At 37.9% G+C, this 24020-nt stretch overlaps 1 protein-coding gene across 8 annotated transcripts in view; it reads right to left on the reverse strand.

Annotated features, from left to right (window-relative positions):
* LOC127450095 (mitochondrial Rho GTPase 1-A) overlaps nt 1-24020 on the reverse strand; it is a 41221-nt gene that overhangs the window by 6495 nt on the left and 10706 nt on the right. For 2 of the 8 annotated variants that reach the window (XM_051713853.1, XM_051713860.1), the window contains 13 exons: nt 23854-23962; nt 21867-21968; nt 21497-21595; nt 16768-16876; nt 16551-16671; nt 15415-15499; nt 14814-14959; nt 14626-14726; nt 14400-14530; nt 14242-14325; nt 14031-14153; nt 13528-13730; nt 4100-4222 (listed from right to left, as the gene is read on the reverse strand). In XM_051713853.1, coding sequence (XP_051569813.1) covers nt 4100-4222; nt 13528-13730; nt 14031-14153; nt 14242-14325; nt 14400-14530; nt 14626-14726; nt 14814-14959; nt 15415-15499; nt 16551-16671; nt 16768-16876; nt 21497-21595; nt 21867-21968; nt 23854-23962 — 1536 coding nt within the window. Of the gene's footprint in view, nt 1-542; nt 1689-4099; nt 4223-13527; nt 13731-14030; nt 14154-14241; nt 14326-14399; nt 14531-14625; nt 14727-14813; nt 14960-15414; nt 15500-16550; nt 16672-16767; nt 16877-21496; nt 21596-21866; nt 21969-23853; nt 23963-24020 lie in introns of those variants that run through there. The other 6 variants (XM_051713861.1, XM_051713857.1, XM_051713855.1 and 3 more) reach the window with 6 other exon arrangements.

Below are 24020 nucleotides of genomic sequence, written 5' to 3' on the forward strand. Positions count from 1 at the left end.
ACCTCAAAGGTGAAGTGTTTAATTTTTTCAGTGTTAAAATACTGTACTTCCTCCTATCCCTACTTAATATACAGAGATAACTACAAGTAATCAATTAATTGGTTGGTTTCCTCACAAAAGCAATGTGGCACTATCAAAACTTTGCTTGTTTGTTTAGGTATCCCAAGTATCCCATCACAGTAGTATTGGGATGGAGGGGAGTGTTGGGGAAACTGTTTGAAAACATTATTTTTCCAATTTCATTTGCAATGTGATGCTAGAGGCACAGAAATTACACACTTCACCTTTACAGACTTTGTGGTGAGAGAAAGAATTCAAAATGAAGTTAAGAATCCATTTCAATGAACCACCTTTCCAATTTCTTTGAACCACCTTGCCAAAAACCATTTAGGAATGGAATACAAGTAGATTAGTTTTTTGATCAATTTGAAACTTTAAATCTTTAAATCCTATTCACTTTGTAGGAACACAACTGACACAACACACATTATTCACCTTAGTGAACAATAAATTACCTAGGTAATCTAAGTAAGGGGGTTTACCTGTTACAAATGGGCACAAACGGGTCGACAGATGACTCCATGTAGACCGAGTCCTCAACAAAGCTGACTGGATGAACCTGATGGCTGAGGCCCTCATTAGCCAACACAAACGTGCCCACATCTTGTATAAAGGGCCTCAACCTTATACAGACATGCACACAGCACGGCAGTTCAACAACTGCACACCCGACAACACCACCCCACCAAACACCACTGCTCACCGCATGCTGTAAACGTACACACACACCACTACAGCTTAATAATTCAAGAAATGGCTGCTTTGGCACTTTAAACTAACACCCTTAGTATGCATTGACAATGTCAATAAGTCTGTCTCTAGGGGTTTGTTATGCATGTATAGATACCCTGGTTTAGTATGACTAAAAACAAATTTTGGTTGCCATAATGACCCAGTAATTTCTATGGGGAAAATTACAAGAAATGCCCAATCGATGAAAGAAAAACACTCCAAAAAGTTTGTGTATGGATTTGTGCTCTTTTTTTTGTCAGCTGAATTAAAGAAACTAAAAGACTGTTGTGAATACAATCGATTTAGTGACAAAAGATGTGGAAATCACAATTTTCCCCCCCTGCTTTTAAGAGTGTTTAAATATTAAATATTAGAATATAACCTTGTGAGTAGTCAACAAAATTGACTTATTGTACAACAAGATGGTATCTTAATCTTTCCATACAGAAAAATGCTGCCATGTACTGAGTGCTGCATTGTCAGCAACTCATTCAATACTTGAAAATAAATACCATACAGACTATAGGTCTAGCTCTTAGCTCTAAATGACATTGATAAACACAAATCATGTGAAACACTATCCACCAAAGCACCTAACAAAAATGGTTAGAGAAGCTTGTGCAATTTAGATGAAACACTATATTAGCAGCAACAGGTCAGACATGTTAACAATTCAAACAAAGACACAATCCAACACAAACCAAGCTCCTTAGATCCTCCTTAGTCAAATCACATAATTTGTCCTGTTAGTGGCAGTTAGTCTCTGTCTATATGAAACATGAAATGGTTAAAGTGAGAGCGAGATGGACAAATATGCCATTAATGAGCACTAGCATGACGTAAAGAGATGCAAAGCAAAGATGAAAAGGGCCAGCCAAATAAAAGAAAAGGAACACCTAAGGGGCACAAAACAAAACATGAAATCACAAGATTAAATAAGAAATAAAGTTGAATGAATTTCCAAGTTATGAATTTCGTACACCATGAGATAAAAAACCAAAGAGGTTAAGACACATGCTTTAAAGAAAAAAATATAAATTAAGTACAAATCTGCTTCAGTCTTTCATGTTTTGTACTAACTTTATAAATTAATGGTCACTTGCAAAAAAAAAAAAAGAAATAATAAAAAAAAGAAATAAAAAAGAAGCAAAGAACAAACCTTTATAGTAAACCTTTTAACTAAAAAAAAAAAAAACATCTCACACAAGTCACACCCATGCATACTTCTGATGTTAAATTTTATAGGTAGAGAAGAAAAGATTTGAAGTCTATTAAATCTATGAGATCAACTGCTCAGTATGAAAAAAACAAAAGGGACATTTTCTCAGGAAAAATTGCAACCGAAAAGGTGTGTCATTTGAACTTTGTGACCACATTTGTGCCTGAAGCATAGATGAGTGAATTAGTGCAGATTTACTGTTTGCATATCCACTTCAATGGGCTACAGAAAAAGAGGGTTAAATATCAGACATGGCATCAAACGCCAAGGGCAGGACAAATGCATAAATTTTATTCTGTCCAAAATGCAAAGGATGCCTTTATAAAAACAACAAACTGCTGATGGGAAATATGAAGAAAAACTCCAAATAAAAAAACTCAGAAAGAGCTGCATCCTTTCAGCAGGCATTAAATGATACAATTTAAACAAATCTCTATGATATTCTAAACTCAACAGGACAAATGCATAGTAACATTTAAAAACAATACGTGAAATTATCAATTTAAGATGTAGACTATTAGCTTAACTGAGTCCAATATACAGGCTGAAGTAGAAAGGGAAATGCACTAGCATGCCTTGTCTGCATTACTGGTGGTTAAACTGCAAATGCTTTATTCAAACACAAGCGTTAATAGACAGAAGTTATGAGGCCAAATGTTTGAGCTTTGTGTGGATAACACTTTGAGAGAACGGAATATCTTGCCAGGCAAAAGATGTCTGTCAAATTCTTAACATTTTTGTTACAATAAGTTTGCTGTGCGCTGTGCAAATGACCACAATTTTAAAGAACTAGCTCACCCCAAAATTGGTTAATTATTTACTCACCCTCATGTCGTTTCACAAGGTTAGTCTAATATGCTGTTTTTATATCCGTGGAACACAAAAGCAGATATAAAAAGAAGCACAAAAGAAATGTTACGCAGTTCTTGTCCTTTTTAAAGTGTGACAGGGTTGTATCTAGAAGGTAACGACCGGTTATCTAATGTCTCGCTGTTTATTTGTCCTACAGAAATCCTACACTCACACCTACCCCTAACCTTAAACCTACCACTAAATCTAACCCTAAACCTAACCTTCATAACAGTAATTGAGACTTAGGCTGCCAGAGTTTTACCTTTTAGACACAGCCATGTGAAAGAACTTGGTTGATATGTAAGGGATAATGTACAGTCAGCCGGTCGTTATAGCAAAATAAACCCCAATAGGGTGATCAGGACTTGTATCATCATGAAGGAGTTTATTTTGCGATAACAACTGGCTGACTGTGGATATGCGGTTGTCAGTGAGCAATATCAGACCGCTAGATGGCAGCACTGACCAATCAGAATAGAGTATTCCAGAGAGTTGTGTAATAATTAAGTGATAATATACAGTCAGCCGGTCTTTATCACAAAATAAACCAAGCCAGGGTGGTCAGGACCCTGACATGGTGCATCACTTATTACATGGCTACTTACTAAATAATTAAACAGACACAAAATAATGATCCAAGTTGAAATTATGCTAGGAAAAGGGGACTGCGGAGTCTTCAGAAACAACTGAATTCAACCTACAGTTTGTGTGTTGGAATTTCATTGGTGTTCATATGGTGAAAATAATTGACTGCCCATTTTCATGCTTGTTATATGACAGACGTAAAATACTGATTTGAGTTCAAATTATTTTATTAGTTTACTTGTATAGTATTATTCAGAAATATCAGACTGCTGGATGGCGCGATTGACCAGAGTATTAGTATTCCAGGGAGCCGTGTAATAAAAACTGTCAGTGTATGGTAAAAGCTGCGTAACATTTCTTATACACTAAATAACAGCACACGTTTGGAACGAAATGAGGGTGAGTAAATAATGACGGAATTTAAACTTTTGGGTGTACTATTCCTTTAACAGACTAAATTTAAACAAGTCTTATAAAAAGTACCATACACTTTTACAGATATTTCTCAATATCCCTTTGTGGATATGCAATGTAAACCTGACAGGCCAACGGCAGGTCAAGAAGAGAGAAGGCCAAGGTGTTAAAAAGCCAAGGTTAAAGAAGGCCCTGCGGAGAGGGAGAATGGGGGTGTGTAGGGCTTTACATAGAGACCTGTTCAGAACGGCACTGTAGAGTTTGGCCTTTACAGAGCGCACCAGCTCAGAGTTCAGGAGGTTGTGACAGATGCAAAAGGTACACCTGTTGCAGGTGCACATGCAGCGTAACTTGGCGTGGCTGCAGAAACACACACAGACAAGAAGAGTCAGTGTCACGTGACGCAGTTCCAGGAGAGTTGGATCCCAAAGTTGCTCGAGTGTTGCTCCAGCGCCTCCTCTCTGGTGAGGGCAAGTAAGGCTTGTAGATACAATGGTGAAGGGAAATAAGCACAGGAAACAAACAAGCAACGGTAAAAGGCCAAAAACACCTGCTCAAGGTGTAAAATATATGGCTGTCAAAAAGTATGATTAACTATATACATTTTTTTTTTTAAATAACACAATTAACAGAATTAATCACGCCCCCTGAGCTGTATATAAATTACATAATAAGAGATCTTCCCACCATTGGAGCCATTTAAGCATTCCACAATCAGCCTGGCAACAGCATAGAATGAGTAAGGGGGCTGTTCACAAAGGGCACATTTTTGCATTCAAAAACAGCTAAACGGAGCACCGCAGAATGGAACAAAATTTCAAGATGCATTTTTTAATAGTTTTAAAGCTTGACAAGGAATCCTAAAACATGGCATGAAATACTGAAAATACAGTCAGCCACTTTTTATAATGTGTATAGAATGATTTACTTGTCTGCCACAATGTATTGTTTCTGAATCACCTTCACTTGGGGGCTTTTCTCAACAAATAATATGTTATTAGTTAGATTAATTACTGACAGCCCCAATGAAAACAGTGATATCCTTGTATGGAAAAGCAATTGCTGGGAGCAGAGCATTTTTGAGAACAAAAACTACCTAGCTATAGCCACAACACGCAAAAGAAAAAGTAGGAAAAGAGATGCAGAAACAAGTAGGGAAAGAAAGGTGCATCAAGCTAGAAAGCTTTGGCACGTCATTTCTCAAACATGAAGGGAGAGATTAAAAAAGAAAGATTTCTAAAAACCTGGCACATCACAATAATGCTTGAATTACATTATATAAAGCTTGAAAGTCCATTAAAATTGTAAAATGAATACTTTAAAATTGCACGTTTCTGTGTAGTTCTCACCAAGCAACTGATTTCAAAATACATTTACTACTAATATTTTGTGTGTTAGATTACCAAGGGTCAATCAGGTCCAGACTCTAGACCAGGGGTGTCAAACTTATTTCAGGTTGAGGGCCAGATTTGGACTAAGTGTCACTGTATGAGAGCCGAACTGTTCATATATGCGTACAGAGTGTGTGTATATTATATATATATATTGCCAAAAGTATTCACTCACCCGTCCAAATAATTTAATTCAGGTGTTCCAATCACTTCCATGGCCACAGGTGTATAAAATGAAGCACCTACAAACATTTGTGAAAGAATGGGCCGCTCTCAGGAGCTCAGTGAATTCCAGCGTGGTACTGTGATAGGATGCCACCTGTGCAACAAGTCCAGTCGTGAAATTTTCTGCAGAGTCAATTGCTACAGACCTCCAAAGTTCATGTGGCCTTCAGATTAGCTCAAGAACAGTGCGTAGAGCGCTTCATGGAATGGGTTTCCATGGCCGAGCAGCTGCATCCAAGCCATACATCAAGTGCAATACAAAGCGTCGGATGCAGTGGTGTAAAGCACGCCGCCACTGGACTCTAGAGCAGTGGAGACGCGTTCTCTGGAGTGACGAATCACACTTCTCCATCTGGCAATCTGATGGACGAGTCTGGGTTTGGCGGTTGCCAGGAGAACGGTACTTGTCTGACTGCATTGTGCCAACTGTGAAGTTTGGTGGAGGGGGGATTATGGTGTGGGGTTGTTTTTCAGGAGCTGGGCTTGGCCCCTTAGTTCCAGTGAAAGGAACTCTGAATGCTTCAGCATACCAAGAGATTTTGGACAATTCCATGCTCCCAACATTATGGGAACAGTTTGGGGATGGCCCCTTCCTGTTCCAACATGACTGCGCACCAGTGCACAAAGCAAGGTCCATAGAGACATGGATGAGCGAGTTTGGTGTGGAAGAACTTGACTGGCCTGCACAGAGTCCTGACCTCAACCCGATAGAGCACCTTTGGGATGAATTAGAGCGAAGACTGCGAGCCAGGCCGTCTCGTCCAACATCAGTGTCTGACCTCACAAATGCGCTTCTGGAAGAATGGTCAAAAATTCCCATAAACACACTCCTAAACCTTGTGGAAAGCCTTCCCAGAAGAGTTGAAGCTGTTATAGCTGCAAAGGGTGGGCCGACGTCATATTAAACCCAATGGATTAAGAATGGGATGTCACTTAAGTTCATATGCGTCTAAAGGCAGATGAGCGAATACTTTTGGCAATATAGTGTGTGTGTATTATATATATATATAAATAAAACACACACACAGCCAAAAGTTTGGAATAATGTACAGATTTTGCTGTTCCAGAAGGAAATTGGTACTTTTATTCACCAAAGTGTCATTCAACTTATCACAAAGTATAGTCAGGACATTACTGATGTAAAAAACAGCACCATCACTATTTGAAAAAAGTCATTTTTGATCAAATCTAGACAGGCCCCATTTCCAGCAGCCATCACTATAATGCCTTATCCTTGAGTAATCATGCTAAATTGCTAATTTGGTACTAGAAAATCACTTGCCATTATATCAAACACTGCTGAAAGCTATTTGGTTCGTTAAATGAAGCGTAACATTGTCTTTGTGTTTATTTTGAGTTCACACAGTATACAATAGACTGGCATGTCTTAAGGTCAATATTAGGTCAAAAATGGCAAAAAAGAAACAGCTTTCTCTAGAAACTCGCCAGTCAATAATTATTAAGCTATACAATGCTTGAAATTGCCAAAAAAAACTAAAGATTTCATACAAAGGTGTACACTACATTCTTCAAAGACAAAGGACAACTGGCTCTAACAAGGACAGAAAGAGATGTGGAAGGCCCAGATGCACAACTAAACAAGAGGATAAGTACATCAGAGTCTCTAGTTTGAGAAATAGACACCTCACATGTCCTCAGCTGACAGCTTCATTGAATTCTACCTGCTCAACACCAGTTTCATGTACAACAGTAAAGAGACGACTCAGGGGTGCAGGCCTTATGGGAAGAATTGCAAAGAAAAAGCCACTTTTAAAACAGAAAACAAAAAGAAAAGGTTAGAGTGGGCAAAGAAACAGACATTGGACAACAGATAATTGGAAAAGAATGTTATAGATCTTAACCCCATTGAACATTTGTGGGATCAGCTAGACTGTAATGTGCGTGAGAAGTGCCCGGCAAGACAGCCACATAGGGCAAGTGCTACAGGAAGTGTGTTGTGAAATGTCACCTGAGTATCTGGACAAACTAACGCTAGAATGCCAAGGATCTGCAAAGCTGTCATTGCTGCACATGGAGGATTTTTTGATGAGAGATCGTTGAAGTAGTTTAAGAAGTTCTGAAGATTTTTTTCAAATTGTAATAGTAATATTTCATGTTATTAATGTCCTGACTATATACTGTGATCAGTTGAATGCCACTTTGGTGAATAAAATTACCAATTTCTTTCCATAAGAGCAAAAACTATACATTATTCCAAACTTTTGGCCCCCAGTGTGTGTGTGTGTGTGTGTGTGTACACACACACACACACACACACACACACACACACACACACACACACACACACACACACACACACACACACACACACACACAGTGCTGTTTTTGTGTACATCTCATACTAAATTGTTTTAAAAATTATGTTAAAAGGCAATCTGAGTAAACACAAAATATAGTTTTTAAAAGATAATGTTATTTATTGAAGCAAAAAAAGTTATTCAATACCAGCTGGGCCTGTGTGAAGTAGTATTTGCCCCCTTAGTTACTAAATCCACAAATCTATAAAACTGCATTCATAATGGGGTTCAGCTGGACTAGTCACACCCAGGCCTGATTACTGCTAGCCCTGTTCAATCAAATCAACACCTAAATATAACTTTTTCAGCAGTAAGAAGTTGGCTAAAAGGTCTCACCCAGTAGCACACAATGCCAAGGTCGAAAGAAATTCCAGAAATGAGAAAAAAGGTGATTGAAATACATCAGTCTGGGAAGGCTTATAGAGCTATTTCAAAGGCTCTGGGACTCCAAAGAACCACAGTGAGAGCCATTATATTCAAACGGAGAAAACTTGGCACAGTAGTGAACCTTCCTAGAAGTGGCCGACCTTCCAAAATTTCTCCAAGAGCACAGCGATGACTCATACAGGAAGTCACAAAAAACCCAAGGACAATATAAAAATACAGGTCACTGTTCATGATTCCACTACCAGAAAGACACTGGCCAAAAATGCCATCCATTGAAGAGTGGCGAGGCAAAAACCACTGCTAACCCAGAAGAACATTAAGGCTCGTCTGAATTTTGCCAAAACACACCTTGATGATCCTCAAATCTTTTGGGAGAATGTTCTATGGACTGATGAGTCAAAAGCGGAACTGTTTGGAAGACAGGGGTCCCGTTACATCTGGCGAAAATCAAAAACAGAATTCCGGGGGCCTGGGTAGCTCAGAGAGTATTGACGCTGACTACCACCCCTGGAGTCACAAGTTCGAAATCCAGGGTGTGCCGAGTGACTCCAGCCAGATCTCCTAAGCAAACAAATTGGCCCGGTTGCTAGGGAGGGTAGAGTCACATGGGGTAACCTCCTCATGGTCGCGATTAGTGGTTCTTGTTCTCAATGGGGCGCGTGGTAAGTTGCGCATGGATCACAGAGGGTAGCATGAGCCTCCACATGCAGAGTCTCCGTAGTGTCATGCACAGCGAGCCACGTGATAAGTTGCGCGGACTGACAGTCTCAGAAGCGGAGGCAACTGTGACTTGTCCTCCGCTACCCGGATTGAGGTAACCGCGCCACCACGAGGACCTACTAAGTAGAGAGATATGGGATTTTTGAGACCGATACCGATTTTAGAGGGGGAAAATTCGCTGATTACCGATATGGTGGCCGATATAGTTAATTTTTGAGCTGGAATGAACACAGACATTTTCTATGTGGAATGTGCACCGATATGACTATGCAAAGGTACTCAGAAGGCTGCTTTCTTAAATATTTTTATAAAAGAATATTTGACATTATTATACATTGTCAACAAATTCTATAAATGAATACTGAGAAAAAAAAAGAATAAATAAAAATACAATAAATAGCTAAATAAACATCAGTAGTGTTTAGTATGTCAATTGCTAACCATTAAAATAAAGAATAAATTTAAATTAAATAAATAGCTAAATAAACATCACTACTGTATGTTTAGTATCAGTCAAATGCTGACCATTAAAATAAAGAATAAAAAATAAAAAATAGCTAAATAAACATCAGTATTACTGTTTAGTATCAGTTAAATGCTGATTATATTAATACTGCCGAGTCAAGAGATAAACAGCGGCAGCAGTGTTACACCGTATTCTGTTATACAAGTTCAGGGGAAACTTTCAACGGTGGAAAACCAGACTTTTAAATATTACATTTTATAAATGCAACGACTGGAATTGTTTGGTTGAAGGGGGTACCAAACTGTGAATCCTGAACAAAACAGTTTGGTGAATACATGTTTACACATTAGCTTTCAATCAGCTGACAACAATGAAAGTAGCTACGTGGTTAGCTAATTAGCTATAAGCTCGTTGTCACGGAGAGTAAAAGATGGAACGGCATTAGGTCTCACCAACTAGGTAACAACGTAGCGTGAAATCAGCACTCAACAGACACAATCCACTGAGCTGCAAAAAGATGCTCTGATGTTTACCTTTCAATCTGCTATGTTACTGACTGCACTGACAAACTATAGCTGGCTAACATAACAAACAAGAGCAAAGATAAACATGAGTGACATGGTTGTCAGGGACAGGGTTAATGTTATATTAAAAATGGAAAATGATGGGGTCATTGTTTATTAACTTTCCAGTATGTATTTCACAAACTAGTTAGCAACTTACCGAGAAGACACCACTTAACTCCACACCGCACCACTTAACTCCACCCTGTCTGCAGAGCCACCGTCAGCTCAGCTCTGTAAACAGTGGAGTTGGAGCGCACTCTGCTGGACAAACTACATTATGACAATTCTAAAGTATTGTTTTCTGCATTATATGTTCTGAAAAATGTTTTAATATCTGCGCATATCGGTAAAATATACGCCGATACAGATATATCGGTGAAAGGCTAATATCGGCCGACCGATAAATCGGTTGGGCACTACTACTAATTAGTGGGAATTGGGCATTCAAAATTGGGAGAAAAGGGGATAAAAAAATAAAAAATAAAAAAACAGAATTCCACAAAAAGAACATCATACCTACGGTCAAGCATGGTGGTGGTAGTGTGATGGTGTGGGGAGGCTTTGCTGCTTGAGGGCCAGGGTGACTTGCAATAATTGAGGGAAACATGAATTCTGCTCTCTACCAGAATGTCCTAAAGGAGAACGTCCGGTCATCAGTTTGTGAGTTGAAGCTCAAGCGCAACTGGATTATGCAGCAAGACAATGATCCAAAGCATAGGAATAAGTCCACATCTGAATGGCTCAAAAGAAGCTAAATTAAAAGTTTTAGAGTGGCCTAGTCAAAGTCCTGACTTGAACCCAATTGAGATGATGTGGCAGGACCTTAAACGGGCAGTTCATGCTCGAAAACCCTCCAATGTGGCTCAACTAAAGCAGTTTTGCAAAGAATAGTGGGCTAAAATTCTACCACAATGTTGTGAAAGACTGATCTCCAGTTATCGAAAGCGTTTGCTTGCAGTTGTTGCTGCTAAAGGTGGCAAAACCAGCTATTAAGTTTAACAGAGCAGTTAATTTTTCCACATGGGTGATATAGGTGTTGGATAAATTCTTTGCTACAATAAAAAATATATAATATTTGAAAACTGCATTATGTTAAATCTCGTTTGAAGATCTAAAATTATTTAGTATGAAAAATACACAAAATAGAAGAAATCAGGATCAGCAAATACTTTTTCACAGCACTGTATACTCAATATACAAATCATGTATGAAGATTATAAAACCATTTATTACAAAATTTGCCCATCTTAATGTTACAATTTGAATAAGTGTAATGACTGAATTAAGTTTTACATTTAATTAAACTTAAATTGATTTTTTTCTTCATTTTTTATTTTTTTACACAAAACAGTTCTTTTTTAATTTTGGTATGACAGAGAGCAAAGACTTGCGGTTTCTTAAGTGAATCAGACATAATTCAGATGCTGTGTTTCATTGAGTTTATTCAGTGAAGTATTCATCAGACTGGTTCAAACTAATAACTTGTGAGTTGGCGAGTCGTTTGGAGAAATTAATTGAAAGTACCGGCTTATAAGATTCATTAGTTCGAGAATCAAACTACACCAGTCACGCTGTGTTTAATGTTGAGCGCAGCCAGCAAACATAACGCAATATAAAGGCGTGCTGTTTTGGTGTTATTTCACGGCCTCATTCAATTCAGACTGCAAAATCAAAACTTGGTAAAATAATTTCAACAATCAACATGAATGCTTTTAAGCATTTTATTTTCCTCAAATCACCTCGCGGGCCAGATTGGAATCCTTTGTGGGCCACAATCCTACTGTAACATCTGGCTCTTTCTAGTTACTACTATACACAAACTTAGGAAAGAACGGTTCATCACCAGCCCATATAGAACAACTCTACCCACAATTGTTGAGCACTTATGCAATAAAGACCAAATGATATCTCTGCACCAGAGTTTGTTGATAGAAAAAACAACACTGAAATGCAATATAGCTGCTTAATATAACACATGCGCAAAAGGAAAACAACATCCACACAGACACACAAGAGACGGTCTAGCCAAACACAATCTACAGCCCTCTACATTGCGAGTAAATCACTCACATATGAAAGTAAATTTCGCATTATGCGACCAAAAAATGTCCGTTATTAGCCACTGGCAAGTAAATATTAACATTTCACTCGCCAGTGATAGAGTTGTGTAATGTCCAAGCACCGAGGCCCTTATACTGAATAAAAAGCAGTTGATTAAGCTGTATTCAGCCTCGTCTTTCCCTGCATGCTGTCTCATGAGCGTGCAGGAAAAAGCACTTGTGTCTCATTCAGTTGACCTCCGAGCATCTCAGGGAACCGCACCGTGGACGTCACAAGAGCAGCTCTCTTGAGAGCATGTGAAGATGAACCACTTTCTTAAGCGCTCTGATGTGCACGCCGTCTACAGAGGCTTGCGCCAAACTCTTGCGAAAATATAAACAAGGTTTAAACGTATTAATTTTGTGAATGCAAAGCGCTCCAGTTTCACTTAACGGCCATGTAATGGCAAATGGTCATTGTGGGTTTATTCACACAGTGTTAATAACACGCAGTGAGACAGAGGAGATGCCCTACTCTATTTCTGTGGAGATGATAAAATGCAAGAAACAGAATCTCAAGAGTCTTCCTTCACGAGAGATAAGGGCTTGTGAGTTAATCAGAGAGCCTTAAAATAATGTGCGAAAGTGAAGAATTTAAGGCAGAAATATTTTACTATTGCATAATATAATATAATATATAATAGCTATACAGGTTGGCTGGGTTACAAAAGAAGCAAAAGAAAACAAAACATTGAACAAGTCCAATGGATCAAAAGTAAGAGATATATTTTAGTTATTTAGACATATTTTGATCATTAAAATATTATTTTAATTATTTTAAATGTTCTACTTTTATATTTGACTGTCATTCATATGTTTTTGAAGCCTGAAAAGAAATCATATACCCTTATTTTATTATATGACCCAAGCTAAATTTGTATAAATGACTTTATGTGCATGAAGCACACATAGTGAGTTTATATAGTAATTAATCGTCATATTCGTGATACACCTGAAACAGACAATTAATCATCATAGCCCTAAAACAGGCAATTAATCGTCATAATCGCAATTATTTGTTTGACAATTAATTGTCAGCCAAATTTCACAATCATGACCCCTAATTTTCATTATTAGGTTCCTACCTTGTGAATTGTTTTGTTAAAAATGTGTACGAAATTTCAAACAGTGACAACAGCTTGTATCATTATTAAAAATGTGATTTCATGACATCATATAAATTGATAGAATGTGAAATTTGTATATTTTTACAAAGATAAAATGTGATTAAAGTCATAAAGCAAAATAAAAAATAAAAGCATTACAATATACTATATTGCATGAATATATATGAAGAGGCCCCCCTCTCTCAGTTTGCTTAATATGTTTTTTTAGTTACATTATGCTTACATGTCGTCAAAAGTCGAGTAAAACCAAAAATGTACTAGCCTATGACGATTCTTTCTCCAACATGATCGTAGAGGGTTGATCTAACAAGATGGGTCAACAAAGGGGCAGACTGGTTAAAGAGGGGAAAGGCAGGCTGTACTCACGGATACATGGCCATGGTGGTAAGTTTAGTGTAGATGTCTTTGCTGGGTGCTTCAGCTGTGTTGCAGGTGAACAGCTGTGGCGGGTGAAGTTTATGTTTCCGGCAGAAATCCAATGGTGACGGACTGTAGTACTGACGGGCTTCATGCAGGTCTGACTTGGCAGCAATAATTACACATGGGGTCTTGCTGTCAATAAAGTATTTCTGTAAATGGACATTGAAGTTAGTGTTAAAAAGTTTAATTATCTTCAATCAGGATAATCAGCAAACCGGCAAAAAAAAAAAAGCCAATTCCGCAGGGTAAAGCAGAAACTAAAAAGGAGGTTCTTAGTAACAATTTATAGATGCAAACAAGCTTACAAAAGTACTCTGATTTATATCAGGAAACTGAATGATTGCGCAATTAATTTCCAATGACTGAATATCAGGGTCCAAACATAGAGGTCCAAAATGATGCTTTTTGTTATTGCAAAGGTATTTCCAGTAAATATCAAACTTGCTCGCCTTGTAGACTTTAGCGCAGTACTCAAAGGAGCGAGGGTTGCTGATGTCATAGACCAGGCAAACGATATCACAGGCCAGATCAGCTTCTGAAAGGAACTCAAAGTCTGGAAGCAACTCATGCAACTGAGAGAGAGAGCAGTTATCAAGAGTGGTAAGACATGAAGGCGATCATATTTTATGTAGTTTACAAAGACACAGGGCTTTTACTTACAAGCAAGTATTTCTCCTGTCCATAAACATAAGTGGTGCTAATGGCATAGTAAGATTTGTGGTCTTCTCTTATCCTTTTCTGACACTGAAATATTGAGTGAAAATCAATCAATTATTTAATTGAGAAGCTGTTTGATTTTGTGAGGTATCTGTACTCACCGCCAGATTCCTGCCCAGGAAAGCCTGCAGAAAACCGCTTTTACCGCTGCCTCGAGCTCCCAGGACATTGCAGCGGAAAACACTTCGCTGGGTTTGTTTTTTCTGCAGGTCAATGCGCTTATTCCTGGTGACTGCACATGGGAGGACACGTTAATCGATTACACAATGCATGGCTTAACCAGACTCTATAGACAATGCAGACTTGATCTTGACTGAGCTTTCTTACCTGTAATAGCTGCTGCTTGTGATTCCTGTTCTTGAATAATGGAGTAACCAAGGTAACCCAGGTACTCTAAGCAGCGTTGTACATCTAGGTATGTTGTTAGTCTAAGATGACAAATTACTTCAGTGGAGAACTATGACTACAGTATGTTCAAGACCAACATGGCAATGTAGAATGAGTGCGGCACTCACGTCCACTGGGAAAGGTAGCCTTGGTAAGTGATCCAGCCCTGTTCATTGGTGCAGACCGTGTTGTTGACATCAGGACCCCAGGGCATGTAGGGAAAGACCTTGAATAAATCTTTCAGCTCATCTGGAGACAGGGCACAGTCCCGATCCTGAAGCACAAATGTTACACACAAAAAATACACATAATTCAATAGGGCAGTCGAACCACTCATTAAGGGGGCCAGTTTTTAATTATTTGTCAACGTACCTTGTGCTAAACTGATTTCTCACAGTTATTTCAGTGTCTTGTGCCATGAGCGACAAGTTAAGATGCCGTGTCAAGTTAAGAAATGTAACTCTTAAAAATGAGAGAGACTTGCATTCTATTCCACTGTGCTGCGTCTTACTGGTTTTGAACGCAAGAACACATCTTGTGTGAACAGCCCCTAACATGTCCTTCAATGTAAAATGCATTGTATTATTTAACAAAACAAACACCTAGGTATTTTATTATATAGCAGTTTCAATGTTCTGTACTCAAATACCCTCCACTGACTTAAGTTACATAACTGTTCTTTTCAATGTCAGCTATTTGGGAAACTGAATTACATTTTGCTGAGCTCACCTTGTCATGCTTGTCAAAGACACTCTGGAGGAAGAGGTAGGCATTGTGGTTCAGCTCTGTAGTGCAATCTGGAGGTATTTTGAACCTATGAAAATAAAAGGATGTTAAAAATTAATCTGACCTGATTAGAAAACTGCAATTGGACACAGTGGTTCTGTTTCTTTACAAAACGGGGCAGTAAGCCATTTGTCACGAAAACATTTATAGTATTCATGGTAAAAATGCAATATGCCCCTCCCAGAGATAGTGGACTTCAATTTCTAAGCTATTTATTGTGACAAAAGCCCATCAAGGTTAAAGGGTGAAATAAAAATTCTCTCATTATTTACTCACCCTCATGATATCCCAGGTGTATATGACTTTCTTACTCCAGAACACATTTGAAGAAAAATAGAAAAATATCTTAGCTCAGTAGGTCCTTATAATGCAAGTGGATAGTGATCAGAGACAGTCAGCATAAACATCATCGATACAACTCCAGCTGTTAAATGAATGTCTTTTAAAGCAACACGATCATTTTGGTGCGAAAAAGATAAAAATGCAAGTACTTTTTAACTGTAAACAATCGCTTCTGGACAGCAGTGGTATTGTACGTGTGATGTAATCATGTAGGAGGAATGCTGTACAACTTCGTTGGTTTTGGTTTAGATCTGTATTTTTTTTTCACAGTGGTGCATTTGTGTGCTTATCCTAGATGTCTCAACCGAGAAAAGAACGTGAGATCACGTCTGTAACATGCCAACGCGAATACGTCACACAAGAGACCGCGTGAACTTAGCATTCTCATGAAGCTTACCGGATGCAATGACAGTCAAAAAGTACATAACACTGATCTGTTTCGCACCAAAAGCTATCGTGTTGCTTTAGAAGACATTAATTTTACTGCTGCAGTCATATTGATGATGTTTATGCTGACTGTATGTGATTTTTGGAGATTCAAATGTCGGATCACCATCCACTTGCATTTTAAGGACCTACTGAGCTGAGATATTGTTCTATTTTTCTTCAAATATGTTCAGTAGAAGAAAGTCATACACACCTGGGATATCATGAGGGTGAGTAAATAATGAGAGAATTTTCATTTTTTGGGTGAACTATCCCTTTAAAATTTTGGAAAGTTATGGGCTGGGACTCACAATGGAAACAGGTATTCTTGGGTCAGCTCCAGGTCATCATCGTAACCAAACCTCCTGAGCACAGTCCATGTGGTCTCATGCCTTCCTCTCTGAATAAATAGTGTATGAAGGAACAAGAAGCCTGGCAGACAGAGAATACACATAGTAAAGTCAGAGAAACAAACAGACCAGAGAGAAATAAAAGGGGCAACATTATTTGTCTCTCTGATGAGCTCACCCTTCAGTGTGAGGCCATTGTCCTTCACCCCATCTGACATATTTTTCCGCACAACATTCTTCACATCCTCCAGGGCTTGAGATGCCAAGGGTATGTTAAAACAAGTTCTCTGCAAAGTAGGACCACCAATTATCAACCATGTTGCCAGAGCATATCATCCACTGCACTTGGTACTGTGCAATATGAAAACAACCTCAGCCCATCAGACATACATATCTTTTTTGGGGGGAAGCCACAGTAATTTCAGCGCAAAGCAGTATCAGACATAATGGGGGGTTCTGGACAAAAATGCCACTGGAAAAAAAAAAAATGCACTCAATTTTAACTGTTGGGGCAAAAAAAAAAAAAAGTCCTAATAGTGAATTCCTCTGTTTTTATTTGTAACACCTGATATAGTTCTAAGTATTCTATTCTAGGCCTAGTTATGCATTTTATCTCTTGTTAAAGAAATAGTTTAGCAATATGATACATATGGATTAGAAACAGATCAATATTTAAGTCCTTTTTTTACTGAAAATCCACCTACTGGTTTGGGCTGGTCAAAGGTGGATACTGATAGGAAAAAAAAATATTGATCTGTTTCTCACCTTCACCAATAGTATAGCTTCTGAAAATATAGGTTTAACCACTGAAGTCATGAGGATTACTTTTATGCTGCCTTATGTGATTTTTGGAGCTTTAAAATTGTGGCACCCATTTACTTGCATTGTATGGACCTACAGAGCTGAGATATTCTTCTAAAAATCTTAATTTGAATTCAGCAGATGAAAGAAAGTCATACACATCTGGGATGGCATGAGGATAAGTAAATGATTAGAGAATTTAAATTTTTGGGTGAACTAATCCTTTAAGTCCTTTTTTTTACTATCAATCTCCACGTTTGACCAGCCCAACCCAGTAGGTGGCTGAATGTGAAAGTCACTTCCACACAAGAATGTGGAGGTGAAAGTGTAGATTTACAGTTAAAAATAGGACTTAAATATTTATCTGTTTCTCTCCCACACCAATCATATTGCTTCTGAAGATATGGATTTAAATACTGGAGGCTTATGGATTACTTTTATATTGCCTTTTGGGCTTCAGGGTGCTTTACCACTTGCACTTTTGGTGCACACCCGAGCTCGAATGACGTCGTTTGGGTGGTGTGAACGCTGTTTTCCGAACTCGGGTGCGCATCCATGAACTGCACGCGAGTCCACTTGAAAAGGTGGTCTGGGGCACGGTTCATGTGATCTCTGGTGCGGTTTGCTGCTGATGTGAATGCAATCGTACCAAATAGCAGAAGAAAACCGCTATTGATGACGTATAATTTGCATCTTTGCAGGCAATTCTTATGGTATAATGCATTTCTCATACCTGCTTGTGTCTAAATAAATCACCTTCAGAGAGCAGCTCACATTCTTCACATCTCTTTCAATGCATCCACGGGCTCGGAGCAGACAAACGCTAATATTCTTCACATCACTGCACATTCAATGTATCCGTGGCAGACAAACACATGTGTTGTTTTGTGCATGTAAAGTTTTGGTGGTAAATCCAAAGAGATGAATACTTTAACACAGCGAAGCTGATGTCTTCTTGAGTTGTTGCCTAATTACAGTGGTAAACAGCTGCCGCATGTACTCCCTTTGATAACGTAATCAGACCGCGGTTCAGACCCAAAAAAATATGATGTGAACAGAGACCAGCGGAGGCAGGGGGAGGAAATGAAATCTATTTCGGTCCAAGCAATCATACCAAGTGTGAAAGCACCCTCAATGTTCTGGAAAACTTTGAAAATTTAACTTGCATTGTGAGGACCAACAGAGCTCAATCAAATATTCTTTTAAAAATTTTTGTTTGTGTTCTGCTGAAGAAAGTAAGTCAATGATGTGTAAATGAGAGAATTTTCACTGGGTGAACTATTCCTTAAATGGTAAAGATAATTTTCGACACTGGCGCTAAATATTAAAGTTGCAGTGAAGTGCCTTGAGTTGACAAGTGCAGCTCTATTTGTTGTTCTGACGTGTTTCCTACTGAAACATGAAGTGGGGTCAGGACATGTGTAACGGCTCATTCATTTTTTTAAAAAGTCAACAGATTTTAGTTCACATTGCAGCACGCACACAAACCCCTTTCCACCATGCCGGTCATGCAAGGAGGTGGTTACTAGGGGTGAACGATTTGGACAAAAAAATCGAATTGCGTTTATTTTTTGCGATTGAACTGTGATATGATAAACATACAACAAAGCGTCATTTCTTTCAACCAAAATTAAACCATGTTTTTCCCATGCTTTACTGCCGACCGAAAATACAGTTCTCAAATTAATCAAAGTAAATAAATAAAACAGTGAAACAGAGGGAGGAAAAACATCACGATCACATTGCATCTGTCTGCTTTGTAAAAAAAAATAAAATAATAATAATAATAGTCCAATTTGTGAAAGGGTTTTTTAAACCCAGTCAATTTGAATATTATGTTATTGCAATAATAATGATGTTAAAAAATTATTATAGAAATATATTGTTGTATAATAATAATAACAATATTGCTATAATAATGTATTATTATTATTATTCAATAGTAATTTATTTAATAATTTCTTAACTTACTATGCAGTCTGGTTAAACCCTAAGTCTTTATTTCGGCGGAAGCTTTTATTTTGAAAACTGAAAGGGCTGACACGGATGTTTGTAGATGAGATGAGAACAGCCTGTTGTGAAGGAAATGCTCTCATCTGCCTTGCTGTCAACAAAAACACGCTCTCATGGGGTTATTTTAAATGTGTATAGTCAATTGTACTGGCCAAACATATACTGTATGTGAAATTATGCAAATGTGCAATTAAAGTAAATCGGGGGCGCTTTAAATAAGGCGCATATCGCACGTTAGCGCACCGAACCGAACTCAAGAGTACATCTGTCACTCAGGGCAGCAGACAGATAGAATGTGTGTGTATGGAGCACAGAACCACTTTGAAACTACATGTGTAATACAATGAACCCATTTACATGTATTTAAGAAAGCACTACAGACAAACAGCTGTGCACATAGGCACACCACAGCGGGAAGCACATGGAGACTAATTATTTATTTAATTAAAATCGCAGCACTTGTGGTTTGATAATCGCACTGGGTCAAATCGTGATTTCGATTTAATTTCGGTTAATTGTTCAGCCCTAGCGGTTACCGGGAAAATTAAGAACTGATCTCAATACGGACCTGCTTTTCCACCAATTTGAGAACCGAACGATGATCTAACTGTCGATATTAATACATAACCAGTAGGGCTGGGCGATATGTAAAAAATATTTTATCGGTAATTGCCTTAAAATACACCGCAATATACGATTATATCGTCAACTCTCCTGCTGAGGGTCAGTGAATATTTTTGCTTTATTGATTTTGCTCTAAAAATTAAAATCTTTTATTGAAACATGAAAAACAAACAAAAGACGTTTCTAAATTCAAATTGCACTTTAAATGAAAAAGCAATTAAAATAACGATGTGATCCAAAAATCTCCAACGGCCCATTTGCCATCACACAAGCATCCGTCAACGACATCAGGTGGAAAATTACTAACAGCCTACAGATTAAGAACTAAAAACAATTATAAATGTAAAGACAATAATAATCATAATAAATAAGCCTAATAAATTCCCTTGTGTTTCCAAAATAATGCTGCCAAATGTGTGTTCTTATCAAATTTGTGTTTGTGTTGCATTTTGATAATACAGTTTATGCTGCCTAAAGAAAGTAAAATAGAACTCAATTTTAGGTTTAAGGTGAACGTGTCTTGTATTACTTTATGATTTAATCACTTTCGTATTTGTTTCTTTAATACAAAGATACCTGTATATTTACTGAACCTGCAGAGTTGCATTCACAATGCATGTAAACCGCAAACTGCTTTGTGGAAATAAAGTGAACTAAACTCACAGCACCTCCTGAGATGATCGGAGATCATTTGCAGCATTCTCATAGATGACATTATTCTTGCAAACAGTTTTCAGACGAATGAAACAGAGAAAAATGAGTGAAAACTCTTTACATGCACCTGTTCCACAAGACAGCCTCATGCTGCACGCCTCTGAACAAACAGCGAATCAGACACGAGCTTTGATGGCTTTTCGTTCGTGTGTCTTTGTGAATAACAGCATTTCTTTTCATGTGTCACTTTGAGACGTCTTACAGGTCCCCCGCCTGTTGTGGGTAGATGAGCAAAATTACCCGCACATGAAATACATTCAGACGAGGAGCTTGCCAACAGTATTCAGACTTGTCGCATTTGGCAGGTGCTAGTTTCACACCCTGGGCTACAGTTGAATATATTTGCTGACTTCCCAGATCCATGGTTTTGCCATTTACCGATATTGTCGATCAACGTCTGTCAATTGAGTGTCACAATCAGCATCGGGATGTTTGTAAGATATCGTCGATATCCGATAACATCGTCCTATCGCCCAGCCCTAATAACCATCCAACAAATGCGTATCGTTGTCTTTGCTTATGACTAGGCAGGAGCCGTGAGTTAATGAAACCCCACATGAAACACACGAGACACACACACGTGTACAGTGCAGCGTGTCTTTCACTGTACATGACGTAACTAACAACTAGTTGTCCAGTACGGTCCCATTCACACAGCACAGGTGTGAACGTGGCCTTACTCGTTCGTACTGTACATCCTACAATACAAGAAAAAAATCCTGAATTTTCTTTTCAGATAAATAAACTTCTCTTACCTGGAAAAAATTAAGCTCATTGTCATTCAAAATGCCATCATTGTCCAGGTCAGATATTTTGAAAATGCGAGTTAGTGCTTTTATGCAAGATGGCTTCATCTGAAGAGAAAAAAAGAACTCATTACTCCAAAAATATCAATAAATGTGGGTGTTTTGCTTCAGCAATCCAACCAATACTTCAAATCTAACACTTAATGTTGTACTCTCCATCAGACAAAAAAACCATACGGGTATTATTATGGTGAAAGGCACTTTAACAGTATAACAGTATGTCTCGTGTTCTCTATTCAGATATTCTGTGGCCATGATAACAGCACCAACAGCTCTACAAGCATAATCTGAGGTGTTTCTTCTCAGCTAAATCTCTTACCTCTTTCTCTTCAGGGGAATATAATGGTCCTGTGGGGTGCAGAACAGCTTTTTGAGCGTAGTAGAACAACTCGGAGATATTCTTCAGGTTTTTGGCTGAACACTTAAAAAAAAAAAAAAGAAAAAAAAAAGTAATAAAGCCATTAAAGGGATAGTTCATCCAAAAATGACAATTATCCCATCATTTACTCTACCTCATGCCATCCCAGATGTGTATGACTTTCTTTATTTTGCAAAACACAAACAAAGACTTTTAGAAGAATATCTCAGCTATGTTGGTCCTCACAATGCAAGTGAATGTTGACCAGAACACAGAAGGTCCAAAAAAGGACACAAAGTCAGCATATAAGTGATCCATAAGACTCCAGTAGTTAAATCCATATCTTCAGAAGTGATATAATAGGTGAGGATGAGAAACAGATCAATATTTAAGTCCTTTTTTACTATTAATCTTCACCTTTGACCTGCCCCAACCAGTAGGTGGATGAATGTGAAAGTGTAGATTTTCAGTAAAAAAAGACTTAAATATTGAATGTTTCTAATCCATATCTATCATATCACTTCAGACGATATGGATTTAACCACTGGAGTCTTATGGATTACTTTTAAGATGCCTTTATGTCCCTTTTGGAGCTTCAAATTTCAGGTCACCATTCACTTGCATTGTGTAGACCAAGAGAGCTGAAATATTTTTTTTTTTAAATCTTTGTGTTCTGCAGAAGAAAGAAAGTCATACAAATGATGACGGATGGCATGAAGGTGAGTAAATGATGGGAGAATATGAATTTTAAACATTTAATTTTAAGTGAACATTGCATCAGGACAACACATCTGATCTTGGTTCTTGTCTGAGCTATATTTTTAAAAGGTAAGTGCAGCATTCAAGGGTAAGATTTAAGTCCTTAGGCTGAGAATCCAATCTAAATCCAAAGCAGTACTTCTACTTCTAAAATAATAAACACTTCTAATTTAATAAAAGCTTAAAGAAATATTTTGGGCTCAATACAAGTTATGATCAATCGACAGCACTTCTGACAATGTTGATAACAACAAAAATTAATTTAGACTCGTTCCTCCTTTTCTTTAAAAAGCAAACAACGAGGTTACAGTGAGGCACTTACAATGGAAGTGAAAATGGACAATTTTTGGCAGAAAGGTAAAGCTTCTAATTTCATAAAAGCACTTACATTAATTCTTCTGTTAAAACTCATGTAATTGTTTAGCTGTAAAGTTGTTAAAATCATCTATTTTACAGTTGTTTTAAGGTTTACAGTATTATGCTGTTATGGCAATAAAGTTGTAAAATTAACACTAAAATCACTTTAACATGCATATTGTTTCAGTCTTGTGAGTATACTTTTGAAAATTTGAGTATTTTAACATTTACGGATTGGCCGCATTGGGTGATTGGCCATTTTAAGTGCCTCACTGTAACCCAGATTTTGCTTTTCTTTTTGTTTTTTAAGAAAAGAAATGGAAATACATTTTTGCAGTAATAAATATTATGCCACAAATGCTGTCGATTGAGCTTAACTTGTATTAAACCCGGAATATTCTTTTAATAAATTAACACCCATTAATTCTTTTATAAACTCAACAATGACTCTTTTGACATTTATAGGAGCCCAATTAGAAAAGCACTTGCAGTATTGTTGGACAAATTAAAAGGACTGATTTACTGACTTAGTGTGAACCGTCTGTCTCTTCTTGTAGATTGAAAATAATGCCACCACTGCAGCAGGAATGAGTGCAGATACATGACCCACAGAGTGATGTCACTTTCCTCCATGGTGCTACTATCCCTCTGCACACACTCGGTGTCTAATATACTAGAGCACTGAGAGGCGTGTACAACATGTATCAGCATCTTCAAGCTTAGATCAGAAGGTAAAGCTAAAATATTACACTAAAACTAATGTCTTGTCCAAGTGTTCAATCTAAAAGGTATAAAAGACAGTGATGTCATATAGACTGAGTGCACCTCTCACCTCCACACAGGTCTCGATCTCCGAGTACTGATTCATGATGGGCAGGATGGTCTCCATGCTGCTGTGCTCCACCAGATCAGATTTATTCCCCACCAGAATCAATGGTACTCTGTGACAGTGTTAGACAAACTGATTAAAAACACTACATTTTACTGCTTCAAAGACAC

This window comes from Myxocyprinus asiaticus, chromosome 13 (genome assembly GCF_019703515.2).
Source record: "Myxocyprinus asiaticus isolate MX2 ecotype Aquarium Trade chromosome 13, UBuf_Myxa_2, whole genome shotgun sequence".
NCBI classification, from domain to species: domain Eukaryota; kingdom Metazoa; phylum Chordata; class Actinopteri; order Cypriniformes; family Catostomidae; genus Myxocyprinus; species Myxocyprinus asiaticus.